This window comes from Lithobates pipiens, unplaced genomic scaffold, assembly GCF_037356315.1.
Source record: "Lithobates pipiens isolate NorthernLeopardFrog02 unplaced genomic scaffold, aLitPip1_a1.2 Scaffold_23, whole genome shotgun sequence".
NCBI classification, from domain to species: Eukaryota; Metazoa; Chordata; class Amphibia; order Anura; family Ranidae; genus Lithobates; species Lithobates pipiens.
Genome location: NW_027507785.1, coordinates 71194282 through 71213207, shown reverse-complemented (window position 1 = coordinate 71213207; position 18926 = coordinate 71194282). Strand labels below are relative to the sequence as shown.

Below are 18926 nucleotides of genomic sequence, written 5' to 3'. Positions count from 1 at the left end.
GGCACAGCGGAGGGCACTGACAGTCATTGCTCTCAGTGGTCATGTGTTCACTGAGTTTCCAGTCTTGGAGCCAGCAGGAGACAACTGCAGCATTAAGGTATGATTGCATTTTTTTTTATAGACCTAGGCTTCTCACTTAAATTCCTCTTTATTTAGACTAAGGTTGGATTTATGGGTTAATGTAAGTTTAGAGTAGGGGAAGGTAAATGACTTTAGTCTGTGTCCAGGGTTGTATATCAGTACGTATGCGCATGTCTATCAGTGTAAATTTGCGCACAGTAACTGATCCCTTGTACTGCGAAGCTGTGGCTCTCCGGCTGGGAAATATGTCCAAATTTTGCCCTAGGCGTATGTGTGTTTGAAGCTAAGGGTTAAAGCAGCTGTGAAGTCATAAGGTTTTTATCTTACTAAATTCTATGCATTAAAATAAAAAACCTTCTGTTTGCAGCAGTTGCCACAGGACCTCCTAATACTTACCTGAGCCCCTTCTCTCTCCAGCGATGTCCACGAGTGCCTCGGCCGTCCGGGACTCCCTCCTGATTTGCTAAAACACAGTAGTGGTGCCATTGGCTCCCACTGCTGTCAATCAAAGTCAGTTAGCCAATCAGGAGAGAGAGGGGACAGGGCTGAACTGGAGCTCTGTGTCTGAATGGACACAGGGAGCTGTGACTCAGATCGGGTGCACCCATAGCAAGTTGCTTGCTGTGGGGGCACTCAACAGGAGAGAGGGGCCAGGAGAGCCAAAGAGGGACCCAAGAAGAGGAGGACCTGGGCTCTTTACAGCCACTGCTCTGAGCGGCTAGCTTCCAGCTCTGTGAGAGAATTAACTGAACCCACTGCTTTTGAGAAAAGTTGTGCCATCCACTTGCCCCTTTCTGCCCAATTCACTTCCCAGAAATCGTATTACTACTCTCACACATTGTATAACTTTCTGTGAATGGGCACTGGAGAGAGCAAAAGGAGGCAGGTCGGAGAACGGCATAACCTCTCTCAGTAAGACCTTCTTAGTGCCGGAAGACAAGCGCTCAGGGCAGTATCTTGCAGCTATAAAGGAAGCCAGAAGAGAACACCTGCACGTAATGGGATACACACTATTTCCAGAAAGTATTCTAAACAATCTCTGGTAAACCATTTACTAAATGCTGCCAGAGCATGTATCCCCATTAGCTTTACATATCCCGTCCTCCACTCAGTTGGCCACTGGATCTCAGTGGTCAATGATATTGTGAAAATGGATGACCTTATGCTGTCTCCCAGACATCAAGAACAAAGATGTATGACTGGTATAATCCTTGAAATCTTTTTTCTACGTTCTGTACTCTTCCCCTATACTCTATCCCCCCCCCCCCCCCCCTCCTTTCTAGTAGAAATGTATGCTCAGCTGTGTGCATAATATAAACTGTACAAAAAATAAAAATACCCATTGCTTAATACATCACTTATGGAGTTCCAAGTTTACTCAAGTGCTCAGTAAATATTCTTCTTGCAGCTTTCTACCTGGAAGTATGACATTAATACTGGCATAGATGACTTGAGGGACAGTAGGCCACATGCTGCTAAGGGGGCAATGAGGTCACCAGCATTAAAGCCAAACTCATTCTGCTCCACTACTCTGGAACAAATATTTAGGCTCCCACTGTAGTCGGGTCCTATCTGCCTAAGACCAGCTAGGATTTTGCAGCCACCTTTCTGGGCTCTGTGCACTGTATGGGTTACTTTCTTACACAACAGGTTCTCCTAAATCTGCGGAACTCAATAATGTTACTCTGCCTTCTCCCTTGTGCTTGCATGGCTAAATAATTACAAAGCAAGGTGCGCAGGTTTGCTTCAGGGCCAAAAAATGGCTTCTCCTAATGAGAATGTTTGCCAAGTACAATCTTCAACACTTGCTCGTTATACCTAGCTCTTTCACTGTGTTGGCATTCCTACTGGTACACAAAGCCAGGTGTATAGTATTGATCCAGGGAACACAACATCTGCCAATCACATGCACGACTGACAGGTACACTTTAAGCCTCTCAGTGCTCACTCGCTTTCCCCGGTTCTTCCACTGTGCTGGCATTCCGGCCCAGGCACAAAGCCAGGTGTTCAGGATCGACTCTCATTGTCACTCCTGTTTCAATTGCGTTTGCACCAACTGCTGTTATTATAGGCTTCGGGAAATTTTCTAAGCACTGGAAAGGCTCCAACGCTGTGCACTAATGAGTTGCAGGCTAGAGTATTGTGTGTGCATATGTTACGCCTGTGCCACAGCTCTTTTAAAGAAATGAGGAGAAAGTGAGGGGTGGAAGGGGGGGGTTAGGACATGAAGAAGGGAAGGAAAAAAAAACAGTAGTTCAAAAATGCTCTGCCTTTTCAAATTGACAGAAAATCGACCTCTGCACTTCATCAGAAATTCCTGTAGACTTACCAAATAAAATGAGTCTGCTTTTATCACCCACAGAGCTTCTCATATGGAAGCATGCAAAACACTACATCACTTGACCCCAGCTTGCCCCGTCCTTAGCCACAGTTGAATATTATGTATAAATCTCCTAAATCAATTTAACATGTTGAAAAAAATAAAATAAAGGTTCGCTCTCATTAGTTGCCTTGCAAAAGCAACCTAAAATCTTCAAGGAAGGAGTGACAAGGGTGAAAGTTACAAAAGATTTAAGAATGAACGTTTTTCCAGTGTTATAACAGGGTACAGCTTGGTCATCAGGGGCAGTGCGTCATTTCCTCCAGAGATGGTGGACTGATCCCAGACTTTACTTGTTAAACTCTGAGTCACATTATTATTAATGAGAGCATTTTTGTTGTCCTGTTTCTACTAAACACAAAGGTGCTGCTGATAAAAAGTGGCTTCTGAGTCAGAGGATTTCAGGGAAAACAGTGTTGTAATGTGTTTAGATGCAATTTCAGCCTAGGTGAATAGTTTACACGTATTAGGGTTGACTTACTAAAGCTGAAGAGTGCAAAATCTGGTGCAGCTGTGCATGGTAGCCAATCAACTTTTAACTTCAGCTTGTTCTATTAAGCCGACACAATAAAACCTGGAAGGTGATAGGTTTCCATGCTGAGCTGCACCAGATTTTGCGCTTTCCAGTTTAAGTAAATCAACCCCAATGTGTGTAATTTTTGCCTGCAGAAGAAGACTATTATTTAATTCGAAATCTTAGCTCAAGTTTTTCTAAAAGGCCTTCCTGTTTGAGGCTGACAACGCTGTCTTGAATGGTCTGCCTCCCGTCACATAGTTGTCCCTCTTTGGCACACTCCTGTCCCATATACTGAAGCATAGCATACTGACATTTACAGCCTTTGCTGTGGACATCGGCAGAAGAGCCAGGCAATGAAGTATATATCAGGGAAAAAAATTAAAAAGTTACCAGAATAAAAACTACCAATCATCAACAATGATGGCACAACGCATCATTGGAATTGTGGCCTTAAGGTAGCAGTACTTGGGACTAAGATGTAATATCTCACACGCTGAAGCCAGAAGTTCAGGATACAGCAATGGAAACTACAGGAGCAAAAAAAGCACATTTACATAGTTACATAGTTAGTAAGGATGAATAAAAACACCAGTCCATCCAGTTCAACCTGAGTGAGTGTAGGTGCATCTACAATTGTCCTTATCCCTGTACATTGTGTCTCATTAAGATGCTCATTTATTATTATTATTTTTTTATTTAAGGTACCCATATAGTCCTGTCAATTTTACGCAGTGCTCCACACATACATTGCACATTCACATCGGTCCTAACCCTCAAGGAGCCCACAATCCAAGGTCCCCAACTCACATTCATATACTTTTTTTTTTTTTTAACAGAAGCCAATTAGCCTACCAGCATGTCTTTGGAGTGTGGGAGGAAACCATAGTACCCGGAGGAAACCCACGCAAGCACAGGGAGAACATGCAAACTCCAGGCAGGTAGTTTTGTGGGTTGGGATACGAACCAGTAACCCTTTTTACTGCTAGGCGAGAGCGCTACCCACTACACCACTGTGCCGCCCACAGTGCTACCCAATGTGCTCTCACTAGCTGCATGACTTCAGGTTGTGTTTCATCCAGCATTCAAACACTCTTCTAGTGCAGAAAGTAGTAAAAATCAAAATAACTAAAGAATCTAGTCCATGACAGACACTGCAGGCACCATACAGGCTGCACAAATTGAAGTAAATTTTTTTCCCGAGCCTTTAGGTTCAGCCTTTCACCTTTCTTTTCTGTCAAAATGTTTTGGGACAAGGTCTAAATGTTCATATTTGACAGGAGTGTACAGCTTTCGAGGAGACACTGTCACTTTTTCCATTCCAAGTGACAGTGTTTGTGGAAAGGCCCCCCCTCCCCTCCCATGATCTATACCCCTCCATTGATCCCCCAATCCTTGGTCACAGAGGACCCTGAAATAACTGGTGTTGGGGCCGATGCCCAGTTATCGGATTTAGGTGAAAAATAACTGCCATGATAAACCTATCCCAGTTATCGGCATTACTTCTGAAGTCATCTGTCCAGGATTGCAGGCCGATGGCTTTCCAGTACGACGACTCTCCCAAATCCTTTGGTAAATGAGATACAGCTTGATTTCCACAATATAGATGTCTGACTTTCTTGGTACCTTATTCGATAAATTATCAATCAGCGTACTTACGAATAAGATAAGCACATTCTCCTTTAATTAACTCTATAGTTAGTATGGAAAATGATGGCGCCATAACGGAAGCCAATCTACTGCTATTACAATCATAATCTAAGTATTAAACAGCTGATTGAGGGACCCCGTTGTGACAACATCTCCAGCCCAGTAGTACACAATATAAGTCACTCTAGGAGTTGACGGACTCGCATGATTCTCAGTAACAGAGATTGCCCAGCTTCCCCTAATCTGCAACAGTACAAAACTCTGTGCTCCTTCCTCCCACAACACAAGTGGACTATCAGCAAGGGTCCGGCAGCGATATTTCTCATTAAGGCTTTTTTTCACTTCTGATCCTGTGGCTCTCATAATTAGTTACCTGGGGCTGCAATCCAATTTGAAGTGATGACAAGAAAGTGATCCATGAAAAACTAATAAGTTAAATCCAATTTCAGCCTTCCTCTAATTAAATGCACATGGAACTAATGACTCAAGCCCTACCATTCCAGTGATAATGGTAATTAGCGAGGTGGGAGTCACTTTCTCTCTGAACACCGTAGGTGTAAAGCACTAGGTAGAATAGCAGGAGGACTGTTAATTACATGTGTCAGTTTGCTATCAATTTACACGTATTTGACCAGTCAAGTCTGCTTCTTTTGTTTTAATTTTATTCGCTGGTAATCATAACATTATCTATGATCTATTATCTACAACAGGCGTTTGGCCTTGAAAGTATCCTTTGATACCTTTTTTTTTTCCAAGAGCTGAAAGAAAAGGAGAGGGAAAGAAACAAAAAAGAGTAATCCATCTAAATGAAGGGAACAGAAAAGATGTGACACCCCGAGAGTGGATATTATGTTGCTACTTAAAAGTGTGACATTTGGTGCGGTAACCCAAAGCGGAGGCCTTTCAGGATTTTTTTCTAAAATGACATTAAAATGGGGAATAGAGAAACTTGCAATGTGTCTAAAGCAAGGGTGTACAAATCAATACAGAATTCAAGAGCAGGTCAATCCAATCTACCAGTCAGACAGCAATTTGAAGGAACCAGCGAACATGCGATTCAGCGAAGAACGAAAATAAAACATTCAAAAAGTTGGGCTCTAGCTGCAATATGTTAGATGCACTGGGTACCAACCCTGCTGGGAATAATTGTGTTTGCTGGTGTCTAACCTATGGCGCTTTGGTACTAATTGTGCAGACCGAGGCCCAGATATACTGTGCTAGGCTCTCATTTAGGGCCAGCATACTTAATGTGATTGTAGCCGTATTAGTGCAATTGTGACAGAGAAAATTGAGTACTGTCTGTGATACTTTTTTTATTTATGTTAGTGCAAATAAAAAAAGTATCACAGACAGTACTCAATTTAGGGCCAGCAAAAGACAAAGATTAATTACATTAGCTTATGTTAGTTACATTGTTTGCCTTATTTCCTACCACCTAACTTTTTATTTTCTGTCCATCACCTTTCCTTTTCTTATATATATTTTTATTTTTGGATATTGGTAAGAGAAATATGAAACGTGGCACCAGTAAATTTGTAAAGGGCCATTAATCTCTTGCCCCTGGCTGTCTCCGGTGGAATGTCCCCAGACTCTAGCCACTCTAGTAGCATGTCTGCAGTCCCTTATCATCTCCTCTAGTATGACTGCAGTCTCTGACAGTTTTAATTCCCATAAGTCTCTGCTTCCTAATGTCCTCTTCCTGTGTTTCCAGTATCAGAAATCCCAATCAAATTTCCAAGGCAAGTTTGAATCTGACTGGTGGATGTAAGGAACTCAATACTGACATTTTTATACATCTGGCTCTTTGCTTGTCAGAGGAAGTAGGGAACCTACGGTTGGTGTGTTTTGGAATTTCTCTCTTGCATCACCAACAGGGTTCACAGATCACCAATTACCAACAAAAGCTAGTGGGGTGTACATTAGCACAAAATGAAAAAAACTGAATCCCTCCACCCTCTTTTAAATAAAATGTCTTAAACATTTTGTATATTATTGTTTTACTCAAACGATAGCTTTTGTTACTACCTGTTGGAAAACAATAAAAATATATTAAACCTTAAATAAAACATCACATAGCAGTACTCATCCTTCCTGTGCTTCAGCACTCCTTATCTTTCTCCTGCCCCAGCTGTCAGTCCTCCTACACTACAGGATGAATGATGTTTAGCATCCTTCAATTCACTTCCTGTGAGCCCAGAGCATCTAGGACACAGTCCCCGTGTTCCAGATGCTGTCCTAAACGTGTATCATGAAACCACCCTGGACTGGCAGAGAACAGCTCCACCTACTGTTCTCTGAATCACAGAGGAGCTGCAGACTGCAGCGGCAGGAAGAAAATGGAGAAGCTAGGCATCATGTGACCAGGCAAAAAAGTATCAAACAAAAAATAAAATTATTCCGCACTATGCACAACATGATAGGATGGTGTTAAGCTGCTGCCCCCCACTGAATATACCACCGTGGTGGAGTCAACGATGAATAGTATGAAAGAAATGAGTACGGCGCTGCTTATTTTTTAACTTTGTTTTTAGTGATGTGTGTCCCTTTAAGTGCACCTAAAATTGGTGTGCTGAGAAAAAAAAACGTTATGATGTGCAAATTAGCAATGGAAAAATACATATGTAAACAACCTTTATTGATTCCTTATATATAAATCATAAAACACTGAAATCATTAAAGAACAACTTCACTTTCATGGGGAGAAAAGAAAAAAAGCAAATAAAGAAAAAATATTGCAATTGCATGTTATTAAAAATGAGTTTTCCTTTTCAATCTGCAGCCACTGTAATTTTCTGAGAATGCATTGCAATATGGATACCTGGAGTTGTTCTGTACACAGAGTGTGTACTAAACACTCCCCATAAACATAATTTCCTGCTTTTGTGATTGGCTCACCAATTTTCCCAGAAGTCTGCCTAAAATACAAGTCAGATTTCAGGCATCCCCTGCAACAAAAATTTCATTTTTGATGAGACGCTTCCTGTAGGAACACTTCGAAAGGGATGCAGGCCCAGCAGATTTCCTCATCAGATTCCTGCAGGTGCACACCTGATAGATAATTATGAAACCACTCCCATTAGACCCATTCATCACTAAGGCACAGAGGAACATACAAGGATTACTTCTGAATAAGAAAAGGTAGGAATCTGCAACAAAAGTTGTTAAAGTTGTGGCTGTACATAATATCCAGATACAGGAATTTCTCCACCCCTCCTATGGGTTCCTGTCCCTCCAGACTCCACACATCTGGGAGTCAACAACAGCCGCAAACGAGCCCCATAGTGTAATTCCGTAAAAAAAGTTTATTGTAATATATAGAAATTTACTTACATCGTGTGTGAAAAGGCACGGCATTTAAAATCAGAAATTCCAGGACGCTGATGCGTTTCACGTACCAAAACTGGAAGTGATGCTGGAAGCTTTCCCTACGCGTTTTGTCACCTCTACATCATCAAGGGCTAGTTTAATGATTTCAGTGTTTTATGATTTATATATAAGGAATCAATATCACATTTACTAAAGGTCGTTTACATATTTATTTTTTCATTGCTAATCTTCACATCATAAAGTATTTCCTCAGGACACCAATTTTCTGTGCACTTAAAGGGACACACACCACTATAAACAACGTTAAAAAACAAGCAGAGCAAAAAAGTATGTCATAAATGCAAAACAAAAAAGTGCTTTAGGTTTGGAGATACATGGGATCTGCCCATTCTGATGTTCAAATTTATTTTCATAATCTAATTGAGAAACATTACAAAATAAAAAAAAATTATATATATATATATATATATATATATATATATATATATATATATATATATATATATATATATATATATATATATATATATAAACACACACACACACACACACACAGAGTATCTCACAAAAGTGAGTACACCCCTCACATTTTTGTAAATGTTTTATTATATATTTTCATGTGACAACACTGAAGAAATGACACTTTGCTACAATGTAAAGTAGTGAGTGTACAGCTTGTATAACAGTGTAAATTTGCTGTCCCCTCAAAATAACTCAACACACAGCCATTAATGTCTAAACCACTGGCAACAAAAGTGAGTACCCCCTTAAGTGAAAATGTCCAAATTGGGCCCAATTAACCATTTTCCCTCCCCGGTATCATGTGACCCGTTAGTGTTACAAGGTCTCAGGTGTCTATGGGGAGCAGGTGTGTTCAATTTGGTGTTACTGCTCTCACTCTCTCATACTGGTCACTGGAAGTTCAACATGGCACCTCATGGCAAAGAATTCTCTGAGGATCTGAAAATGTTGCTCTACATAAAGATGGCCTAGGCTATAAGAAGATTGCCAAGACCCTGAAACTGAGCTGCAGTATGATGGCCAAGACCATACAGTGGTTTAACAGGACAGGTTCCACTCAGAACAGGCCTCACCATGGTCGACCAAAGAAGTTGAGTGAACGTGCTCAGTGTCATATCTAGAGGTTGTTGTTTGTGAGTATAAGTGCTGCCAGTATTGCTGCAGGGATGGGGGTCAGCCTCTCAGTGCTCACACCATACGCCACACACTGCATCAAATTGGTCTGCATGGCTTTTGTCCCAGAAGGAAGCATCTTCTAAAGATGATGCACAAGAAAGCCCGCAAACAGTTTGCTGAAGAGAAGCAGACTAAGGACATGCATTACTGGAACCATGTCCTGTGGTCTGATGAGACCAAGATAAACTTATTTGGTTCAGATGGTGTCAAGCATGTGTGGCGGAAACCAGGTGAGGAGTACAAAGACAAGTGTGTCTTGCCTACAGTCAAGTATAGTGGTGGGAGTGTCATGGTCTGGGGCTTCAGGAGTGCTTCTGGCACTGGGGAGCTACAGTTCATTGATGGAACCATGAATGCCAACATGTACTGTGACATACTGAAATAGAGCATGATCCCCTCCCTTTGGAGACTGGGCCACAGGGCAGTATTCCAACATAACGACCCCAAACACACCTCCAAGATGACCACTGCCTTGCTAAAGAAGCTGATTGTAAAGGTGATGGACTGGACAAGCATGTCTCCAGACCTAAACCCTTTTGAGCATCTGTGGGGCATCCTCAAACAGAAGTGGGGGAGCACAAGATCTCTAACATCCACCAGCTCCGTGATGTCATCATGGAGGAGTAGAAGAGGATTCAATGGCAATCTGTGAAGCTCTGGTGAACTCCATGCCCAAGAGGGTTAAGACAGTGCTGGAAAATAATGGTGGCCACATAAAATATTGACACTTTGGGCCCAATTTGGACATTTTCACTTAGGGGTGTACTTTTATTGTCAGTGATTTACACATTAATGGCTGGGTGTTGAGTAAATTTGAAGGAATAGCAAATTTACACTGTTATACAAGCTGTACACTCACTACTCGACTCAACGTGTCATATCTTCAGTGTTGTCACATGAAAAGATATAATAAAATATTTACAAAAATATATCACTTGTGAGATACTGTATATATATTCCCTTTAAAAAAAATATATTATAAGTTGATTTATTCATTTTGAGGATCAAGCCCAGAGGAAAATGAAGAGAATCTTGGCGTCATGCAACCGGACAAGTATGTACATTGTACAAAAACATAAGAAGTGCTTCAGGGTTGGGGGACACAGGGGGTCTGCCAATTCTGGAAGTTAGCTTTAAACTTTTAATTTGATTGACACACGTTTAAAAAACAAAAAAAAAAGTACATTATATATATATATATATATATATATATATATATATATATATATATATATATATATATATATACATACACCTTTAAGATATGTCATAAGCTGATTTATGCATTTTAAGGATCACTCCATCAATATATTAGGAACTAGCTACACTTAATGCAGCTGTGCATGTAACACAAGACAAAATTGAGGATAATTCGAAATATTCAGACAGAAGTTTTAAATCTACCACATGATCTAACTTTGTCAATAAACAGAATTGAGCTCTGAGACCCCCAAGAGCTATTGCCCATTCCCAAAGTGACAGTGAGAAGTGTGGGATATTCCTGAGGAAGCTATTTACAAGTTAGGAAGTCATTGTACATTTTTTAACTTGAGATTTTTTGGGGGTTGAAGATACTTGTACCTTGACTCTTAAACTGCAGTCTGTCTTTCCAAAAATGACAAGCCGTTCTTAACATTCTACAGAGCTTTTTGTCTATTTCGCCCCTGGGGGAGTTATAGTGTAAACAAGCCGAAGGGGAGAAACAAAATTCCTCATTTTCTAATTTTTTTGTTTAAAAGATGTTTCACCGCATCAGCCTCCCCAGGACTGAACAATGAATCTCAGTTTATGGGTCATGACCAGTTCATTGAAGGGTCAGAGCAGGAACAGACCTGCACAAAAAATTTGTAGTTAGAAAAAAAAAAAAATCAAGACCCCCTATAAATTGTTTTTACAGTGTCTTTTTAAATTTGATTTACGTACCTGAGTTAGTGATAGAGAGACATGCTTTGTTTTTATTTTGCAAAACGTTTTTAATGTTTTAAAGCTTCTTTCTTTTATTTGATCTATATATACTATGCAAACGTTTTAGGCAGGAGTAAAATAAAAATGCTGTAAATGAAGAATGCTTTCAGAAATTTAAGTTTTAATAGTTTTGATATTTATCAATTAACAAAAAGGAAACAAAATAAACGAAAAAAAAAATCCAAATCAAATCAATATTTGGTGTGACCGCCCTTTGCACTCAAAAGCGCATCAATTCTTCTAAGTACACTTGCACACAATTTTTAAAGACACTCGATAAGTAGGCTGTTCCAAACATCTTGGAGAACTAAGCATAGATCTTCTGTGGATGTAGGCTGCCTCAAATCCTTCTGTCTCTTCATGTAATCCCAGACAGCCTTCATGATGTTGAGATCGGGGCTCTGTGGGGGCCAAACCATCACTTGTTTTGCTTTTTGCTAAAAACAGTTCTTAATTAGGGTACATTAAGAAGGTTTTGGCCCCACAGAGCCCTGATCTCAACACCATGGAGTCTGTCTGGGATTGCATGAAGAAACAGAAGGATTTGAGGCAGCCTACATGTGCAGATCTGTGCTTAGTTCTCTAAGGTGTTTGGAACAAGCTACCTGCTGACTTCCTTTAAAAACTGTGTGCAAGTGTACCTAGAATTGAAGAATTAATGTGGTTTTGAAGGCAAAGAGTGATCACACCAAATATTTATTTGATGTAGACTTCTGGTTTGTTCATTTACTTTCCATTTTATTAATTAATACGAATGAGCTATTAACACTTCCGTGTACAGCATTTTCTCACACCTGCCTAAAACTTTAAACTATTAAAAAATATATATTTTGTTTTAATTAATTTTCTACACAAACTTTACAAAGAGTGAGATATGTTGATGTCTGAGCAGAGTTTCAAATTGTTGTATGATTGAAAGTGTATATCTAGGTAAAATAATAATAAAAAAAAAAAAGAAATTCAGCATATTTCTAATACATGCACAATTATCCCATGTTTTATACCTTTATAAATGGTAGTATGGAAAATTACTCATTGATCTGTCAGAACTCCATTTTGCTCCTAACTTTCTGTTTGGGCTGGCAACACGGTGCCATTGCCGATCTGAAATTCCAACTGGCGTTGTCAGCCCTGCCTTGTGGACTATGCAACTCCACCTGTCCCCATTCTGGTCTGTACGTCTCCATATGCAGACATTAAACTCTTTCCTAGCAAATCACAGCTGCTGCCTCCACTCCCGAGAGCCTGCCCACACATTGTGTCTAGGGCAATGTTTCCTCAGAGATGTAGTTCTGGGGGCATGCCCATGTCAATAGAAAATGAGCTCTCAGCAGCTTGCCTCTGCAAGATTTTAAGCCTGGTGATGATGTCTAAAGGAGTAATAAAATTATTTTTTCCCAACAGGACCAAGGTGCAAGAAAATAATAACACCAGGAAATGCCCATAGATCCAATATGGGTCCAGAAAGCTCCAGTAATTACATGCAGCAGAAGTCACAAAAAAGGTCATCTACCATCTGTTACCATCTGCAGGAGATCTATTCATGGATCCCCCAATTGGGCCAGATACAGACCTGGTGAAAGGGCTCTTAGCCCCTGTACACACGGTCGGACATTCCGACAAAAAAATCCGTCTGATTTTTTTCTGATGGATTTTGTCCGAAACTGGTGTTGCATACACACGGTCGGACAAAGTTGTCAGAAAATCCGATCGTTCAGAACGTGATGACGTTCCCTCGTTACGACAGGACTACACTGCGGCTAGTAGCCAATAGTTTTGTTCTTTGGTAATTTGATCTGAGTATGCGTGGCACTTCGTCTGATCGGAATTCTCTACAAACAATCGGACAAAGTCCGATTGGATCATGTTGTCAGAAAATTTTTATATCCAGCTTTCAAACTTTGTTGGTCGGACATTCCGATGGAAAAAATCTGATGGAGCCCACACACGGTCAGATTATCCGACAACATGGTCTGATCAGACATTTTCCGTCGGAATGTCCGACCGTGTGTACAGGGGCTTAGACAGTTCAAGCTCTCTCCCTATTTCCAGGAAAGATCTGTTGGGGGAAGATCTATGTATAGGCAGAGGTACGGATTGGCTGCTTAGGCTTTCACAGAGATTCTTCTCTTTACCAGTGTTTTGTATAGGACACAGGTAAGAATTGTAAATGGCTAAGTTATTTTTCTGTGTTTAGGTTCAAATTAAAAAGCAACTCCAAAGAAGAGATTGGCATCAATACAAACTACCAAAATCTTCTTGTTCCTCACCCTCAGATCTGGCACTTCAAAGTACCTAATCTCAGCTCAGTACATTAGCGTGCAGCTGCCCTTTAAGTACACCCTTGTGTGTATCATTGATTATTGTCATCCGCAGATATCCAAAGCTTGTATTTTTTATCTAGGGAAGCTCAAATTTTTGAAAAAAAAAAAAAATAGGAACATCCGCAGGTCAATCCTGAATCAATTTTCCGTTTAATACAAACAGACAATCGGCAAAGATTAAAATTAAAAAAGGAAAGGGTTGAAGGGAATTTTTTTTTTTTTAAAAAGAAGCAAAAATGAGTCTCTTTTCATGAGATGCAATGACGTTTCATTCACCTTTTTTTTAACTCCCTTTCTGAAGTACTTGATTCATTGCTAAAATCAATTACATGTAAGGGAAAAGGTGCATATGTTTAAAGGGGACAAATAATGATTTAAAATGACAATCTAGAGATCAGAGAAAGCAATATTACAAAGCGTCTGGTATGAATGACACTCGGTATGTTCACAATTTGATCATACATTGGGTTTTACATTCTCCAGCTAATGCACTACTACCTTTTCCTGAATAGAACATTGTCATTTTACCCAGGAGCTCAAAAAAGCCATTTCCAAAAAGACTGCTTTTTTTTTTTTTTTCGCTCTTTGCCTTCGTCGTCTTGTATGCTGCAAAGACTCCGTGAGTGAAGAAAGAAAAAAGAATGGGCAGTTATTTGAATCAGTGAGTGACAGACTGGGCTAGCTCCCTGTATACATTAATAAATTAGAATTTTAATTGTGTCTTTGACTGCAGGAGATGCTCCGGCAGCCTAATATGTACCAACAATTGGCGATGTTATGGAATCTGCAATGTGGCCCTCCTCCGCTGACCCAGGCAACACAATTCCCAGTCTGACAACGGAAACCGTTTAGTTTGATCCTTTCAACTTATTTGAGGCCTGACAAATAAGCTTGCAGCTGAAAGGTCATGCTAGCCATATTTCATCCTCCACAGTTATTCCTGAGACATCTGCACAACAAAGCAGACCTGATTCACTACCTAACTTTAGACTTGGCTCAAACAATTTGCTCGTTGCAAATGTCCCCTGGAGGTTATTTAATTTAAAAAAATGTTTATATGCAAGGATTTTTAAATAAAATATTTAAAAAAAACAGAAATTTATTGTAATTACAGTTTCCTGCTCAACGCCAGACTGAGGAGGCTGTTTACTAAGAAACAAAAAGGAATATAGAGAGTTCAAAAGCGTATCAACTGCCAACCTTGACCATTCTGTAAGAATGAACGTTCACTTGGGATTAAAGCATCATCCTATTGGGTAAAATAAAAGACACGGGCCAACCTTCATTGACCCAGGTAAAATAAGCAATAGCATGTTAATGCTTACCCTTTCTGTTGCTCATATCCACTGTTTCTGTGGCAACGTGACTACAACTTTTTCAGTGTTTGGATGCCTAGTCCCCCTCAGCTCACTGTGGTTCCTTCCTCTATCCCTTGGTGGTGGACCAAGTATCCAACACACTCAGAAGAGTGCTGGGTGCTACTAAAGGTGTTTAAACTGAATGTTGAATGTGACAGTAATGAAGAACAGTGATGCGGAATAAGTCGTAACCTATTCCTTTGGACTTTGATTCTATAAATTTAAGAAAGTGAGAGTTACTTTAAGCCATAATAAAGTACACCGACCAAGTCCGTCGAAAAGTACGGTCGTGTGTACGCAGCATGAGCCATATTAAAGAGGCATTACTTTTATTATGGTAGATCATGTTAGAATGCTCATTTATTGCTCCTTAAGTCATAAGACACCTTTATGAATCAGGGCCATTTTCTGATAAATATAAAAAAAAAAAAAAAAAAAGATTTGATAATGTAATCATTTTTAAAGTGGGTATGTTTTATCATCTTCATAGGCCTTCCTTTACATAGACTATCCCCCTTCAATCCATCATGAATGCTGCTGCTAGACTCATTGACCTTCCACTCACTTAATACATACAATTCCAAATATGAACAACAACCTACAAAGCCATACACAACTTTTCTCCGAGCTACATCACCAACCTTATCTCAAAATATCAATCAAACCTGCTCTTCCCAAGACCTACTGTTCTCTAGCTCCCTTGTTGCATCTTCTTATGTTCTCCTCCAGGACTTCTGCACAGCCTCTTCCATCCGCTGAAACATCATTGAAAACCCATCTCTTCAGAGAGTCCTATCCTGCCTTCTACTAATAAACTTAACACTTTTACTTTCTTCATCAGCTCAAACCCAGCAGTTATGACCTCTTGTTTTACTTTTACCTCTTGTATTACTTGCATCTCCCTATTGGTTAATAAACTCTAACAAGCAGGGTCTTCTGATTCCTCTTGTATGGAATCGTAGTGTAACTTTATTGTCTTCCCCCATGTTGTAAAGCGCGGCACAAACATTTTTATCAATACATAAATCTGTATTATAATAATGTTAGATCTTTTTTTCATCAATTAAAGGAAACCTGTACTGACACAAATATTGCTGATCCCCTGGAAAATACGTACTGCCCAGCTGTCATGCTGATCCAGTGCCTTTCACACTTTCTGAATCAGTGATTTGCAACATGTATATGGATCAGGTATTCTGACTTCACTAGCTGCATGTTTGTTACAAGCCCATCAAACAAGAGAGAGCCAGACAGATAACATTTTAAGGAAGTCAGCAATAGAAGCCTACAGAAAAGTATCCAATAACTTTGTGCCTCGATATGACCTTGTCTCATCCATTAAATACATCCACAATAAAAAAAACAGGTATTCATTGGAATGTTTTTCTTTTCCACATATTGCTGCCTGCAGTCAAATCTCTCTTATCTTTAGGCCTCCTCAATAACTCTTTCTAGAGACCTTGTTCATCTCCTCTTGTAAAACAATAGTCCTCATGGATTATAATTCCCTATCACTAAACATCAAGGAGTGACTGGAACCAATGCTGTTGACATTATCACCACAGTTAATTATTGCCATAAAGCAATACTTTGATGAGTAGGTTAAAGACAGCTTTTAAAGCCCATTTTTAAATGTCCCAATATTTATCTGTATTCTTTAACCTGTTAACATTGCCACACAAGTTACAATCCGATCATCTAATTTACTTGAGGTTTACCAACACCTATTAAATATTATGGTCTACCTGATTGGCTATACATTGAATGGATTTCATAGGAAGGTCCTCATGCTGCAATCTAATGTCACGTACACACGACCGGACTTTTTGACAGCAAAGGTCAGACGGAACAAGTCCGTCAGACAATTCGATCATGTGTGGGCTCCATCGGACCTTTGCTTGCCAAAAATTTAGACTTTAGAAATAGAACATGTTTTAAATTTTAGCACCGGAACTCCGCCGGACCGAGAAATCCGTTCGTCTGTATGCTAGTCCGACGGACAAAAACGGACGCTAGGGCAGCTATTGGCTACTGGCTATGAACTTCCTTATTCTAGTCTGGTCGTACGTCATCATGTTCGAATCCGTCAGTCTTTGGTGTGATTGTGTGTGGCCAAGTCCGTTCATTCGGAAAGTCAGTCGGAACTCCGCCAAAAGTCCGTTGGAAAGACCGTCGGACCTAGTCCCTTGAAAAGTCCGGTCGTGTGTATGCGGCATAAGAAGACTTTTAGGAGGCTGTACAAGACTAACACTTGTTGTAGTAAGGAAACCGGTTCAATTAAATACTTGCTTGCATTCTTGGGCCACCCCCCCCCTCCCAGTTTTCAGGTACCCACCTTCTCTTCTCCACTCCCCACTGCTTTCTTTGCATGCCAGAAGTGAAGAGAAATTGCCCCAACATCCAGATAAGAGGGATAATATGACTCCCTTTCTATAATTCTCTCTCTCTCTCTCTCTCTCTCTCTCTCTCTCTCGCTATAATTCAGCACTGAACACCTGAGCAAGCATTTGCCAGGCCCAAGCTTTATATTGTGGAGGAAGGGGAGGGGGGGGGGGCAAACATAGCTTTCCATAAGTTCCTGGTCAAATTGATTGATTTGTGCTGTAGACTGTAAATGTGCTGCAGAAGACTTTCAAACACTGGTGACATTATGTGAGATTATTAGAGATCACTGTCATTACATCCTCTTTCCAAATCAATGCTGGAGTCCACAAAGGACAGCACAGCATGAAAAGGACCGCACGTGGCCCTTGGACCACAGGTTGGACACCGGGGATCTAGAGTGCATACAGGGATTCTTCTAATAACTTCTGCAGAGTGGCCAGGGAGCAAATGGTATGCACGAATAAGCAGCAGAAAGGGCTGACATTAAACTGTAGGGGTAAAGCACAGGTTTACTTCAAAGCCATATTTTCACAAGCCTAGCCCATTATATGTCTCCTATTCTTGAACAGGCAACACAAACAGGTACATTAGTTTGATAATTACCTTTTTATCTGTCTCATCTCTCTCCTCTGTAGCCAGCCCCTCTCTATTGGCAGTGGTATCCTGCACAAATAAAAGAGATAGAGAGATAGATAGAGAGAGAGAGCGAGAGAGAGAGAGAGAGAAAGAGAGAGACACAGATTGAGCAGGTTTCTGGTCATTTAAAAGGCCACTAAACCTTATGCACAAGCTGCTGATATACAGAAGCAGTTAATATTACTATGTAAACTATATAGCCAAATGTCTGTGAATACTTGACCGTCACACCAACCTATATGACCAAAGGCATGTGGACAACCCTCCAAATTATTGAGTTCACGTGTTTCTAATTATGCACCTCCAACTATGTGGTAACAGTTTGGAGAAGGCCCTTTTCTGTTCCAGAACAAAACCAACTCCATAAAGTCATAGTTTAATTAATTAGTTGGAGGAATTTGAGTGTCCTGCACAGAACCCTGACCTCAGCGCTACTGAACACTGCTGAAGTGAATTGGAAAGAATAGCAAGCCAAGTCTTCTCGTCCAACATTAGAACCTGACCATACCAATGCTCTTATGTCTGAAAAGGCACAAATTCCACAGACAACTTCCAAAATCTTATGGAAAGTTTTCCCAGAAGCGTGAAGGCCATTATAGCCACAAAGGAGGAGCAAGCGCTATATTAACAGCCAGTGGTTTGGAATATGATATGATATGATATGATATATAATACAAGGCCATGCAGGTTGACGATCAAGTTTTCACAAACATTTGGCTATATAGTGTATGTTCATTAACTGTTTCACAAGTACACCTGTCATAGGAGTAAAATGAAGGCTGCTACTGCTGGTCTATTTCTGAAAATGCTAGTTCCCAGCAGCATCTGGTTCAATACTTCTGAGTCAATGATTCAGAACAAGCATGTAAAAATGAAAATTCTAAAAAAGAAAAACTGAATCTCTACTTTTTTTTTTTTTGGGTCAGTGATTTTGGGTCAGTGATTTAAAGCGTACAGTAGCAAAATAATAAGTATAACAGCCAGGCAAATAGAAACACCAGAAGAGCGTCACAAATGACAGCTTACTTTCTCCTGACAGGTGTACTGTATGTCTATTTCCGTCTTAGCTTATTTATTCCTAGCTAGATCCCATTTATTTTAATGCAATA

The 18926-nt window shown here is 40.2% G+C and overlaps 1 protein-coding gene across 16 annotated transcripts in view; it reads right to left on the bottom strand.

Moving 5' to 3' along the window:
• FOXP1 (forkhead box P1) overlaps window positions 1–18926 on the bottom strand; it is a 1079246-nt gene that overhangs the window by 235062 nt on the left and 825258 nt on the right. For 13 of the 16 annotated variants that reach the window (XM_077451838.1, XM_077451836.1, XM_077451844.1 and 10 more), the window contains one exon: window positions 17785–17844. The exons of the other annotated variants lie outside the window; for them this stretch is intronic. In XM_077451838.1, coding sequence (XP_077307964.1) covers window positions 17785–17844 — 60 coding nt within the window. The remainder of the gene's footprint in view (window positions 1–17784; window positions 17845–18926) is intronic. 16 annotated transcript variants of the gene reach the window in all.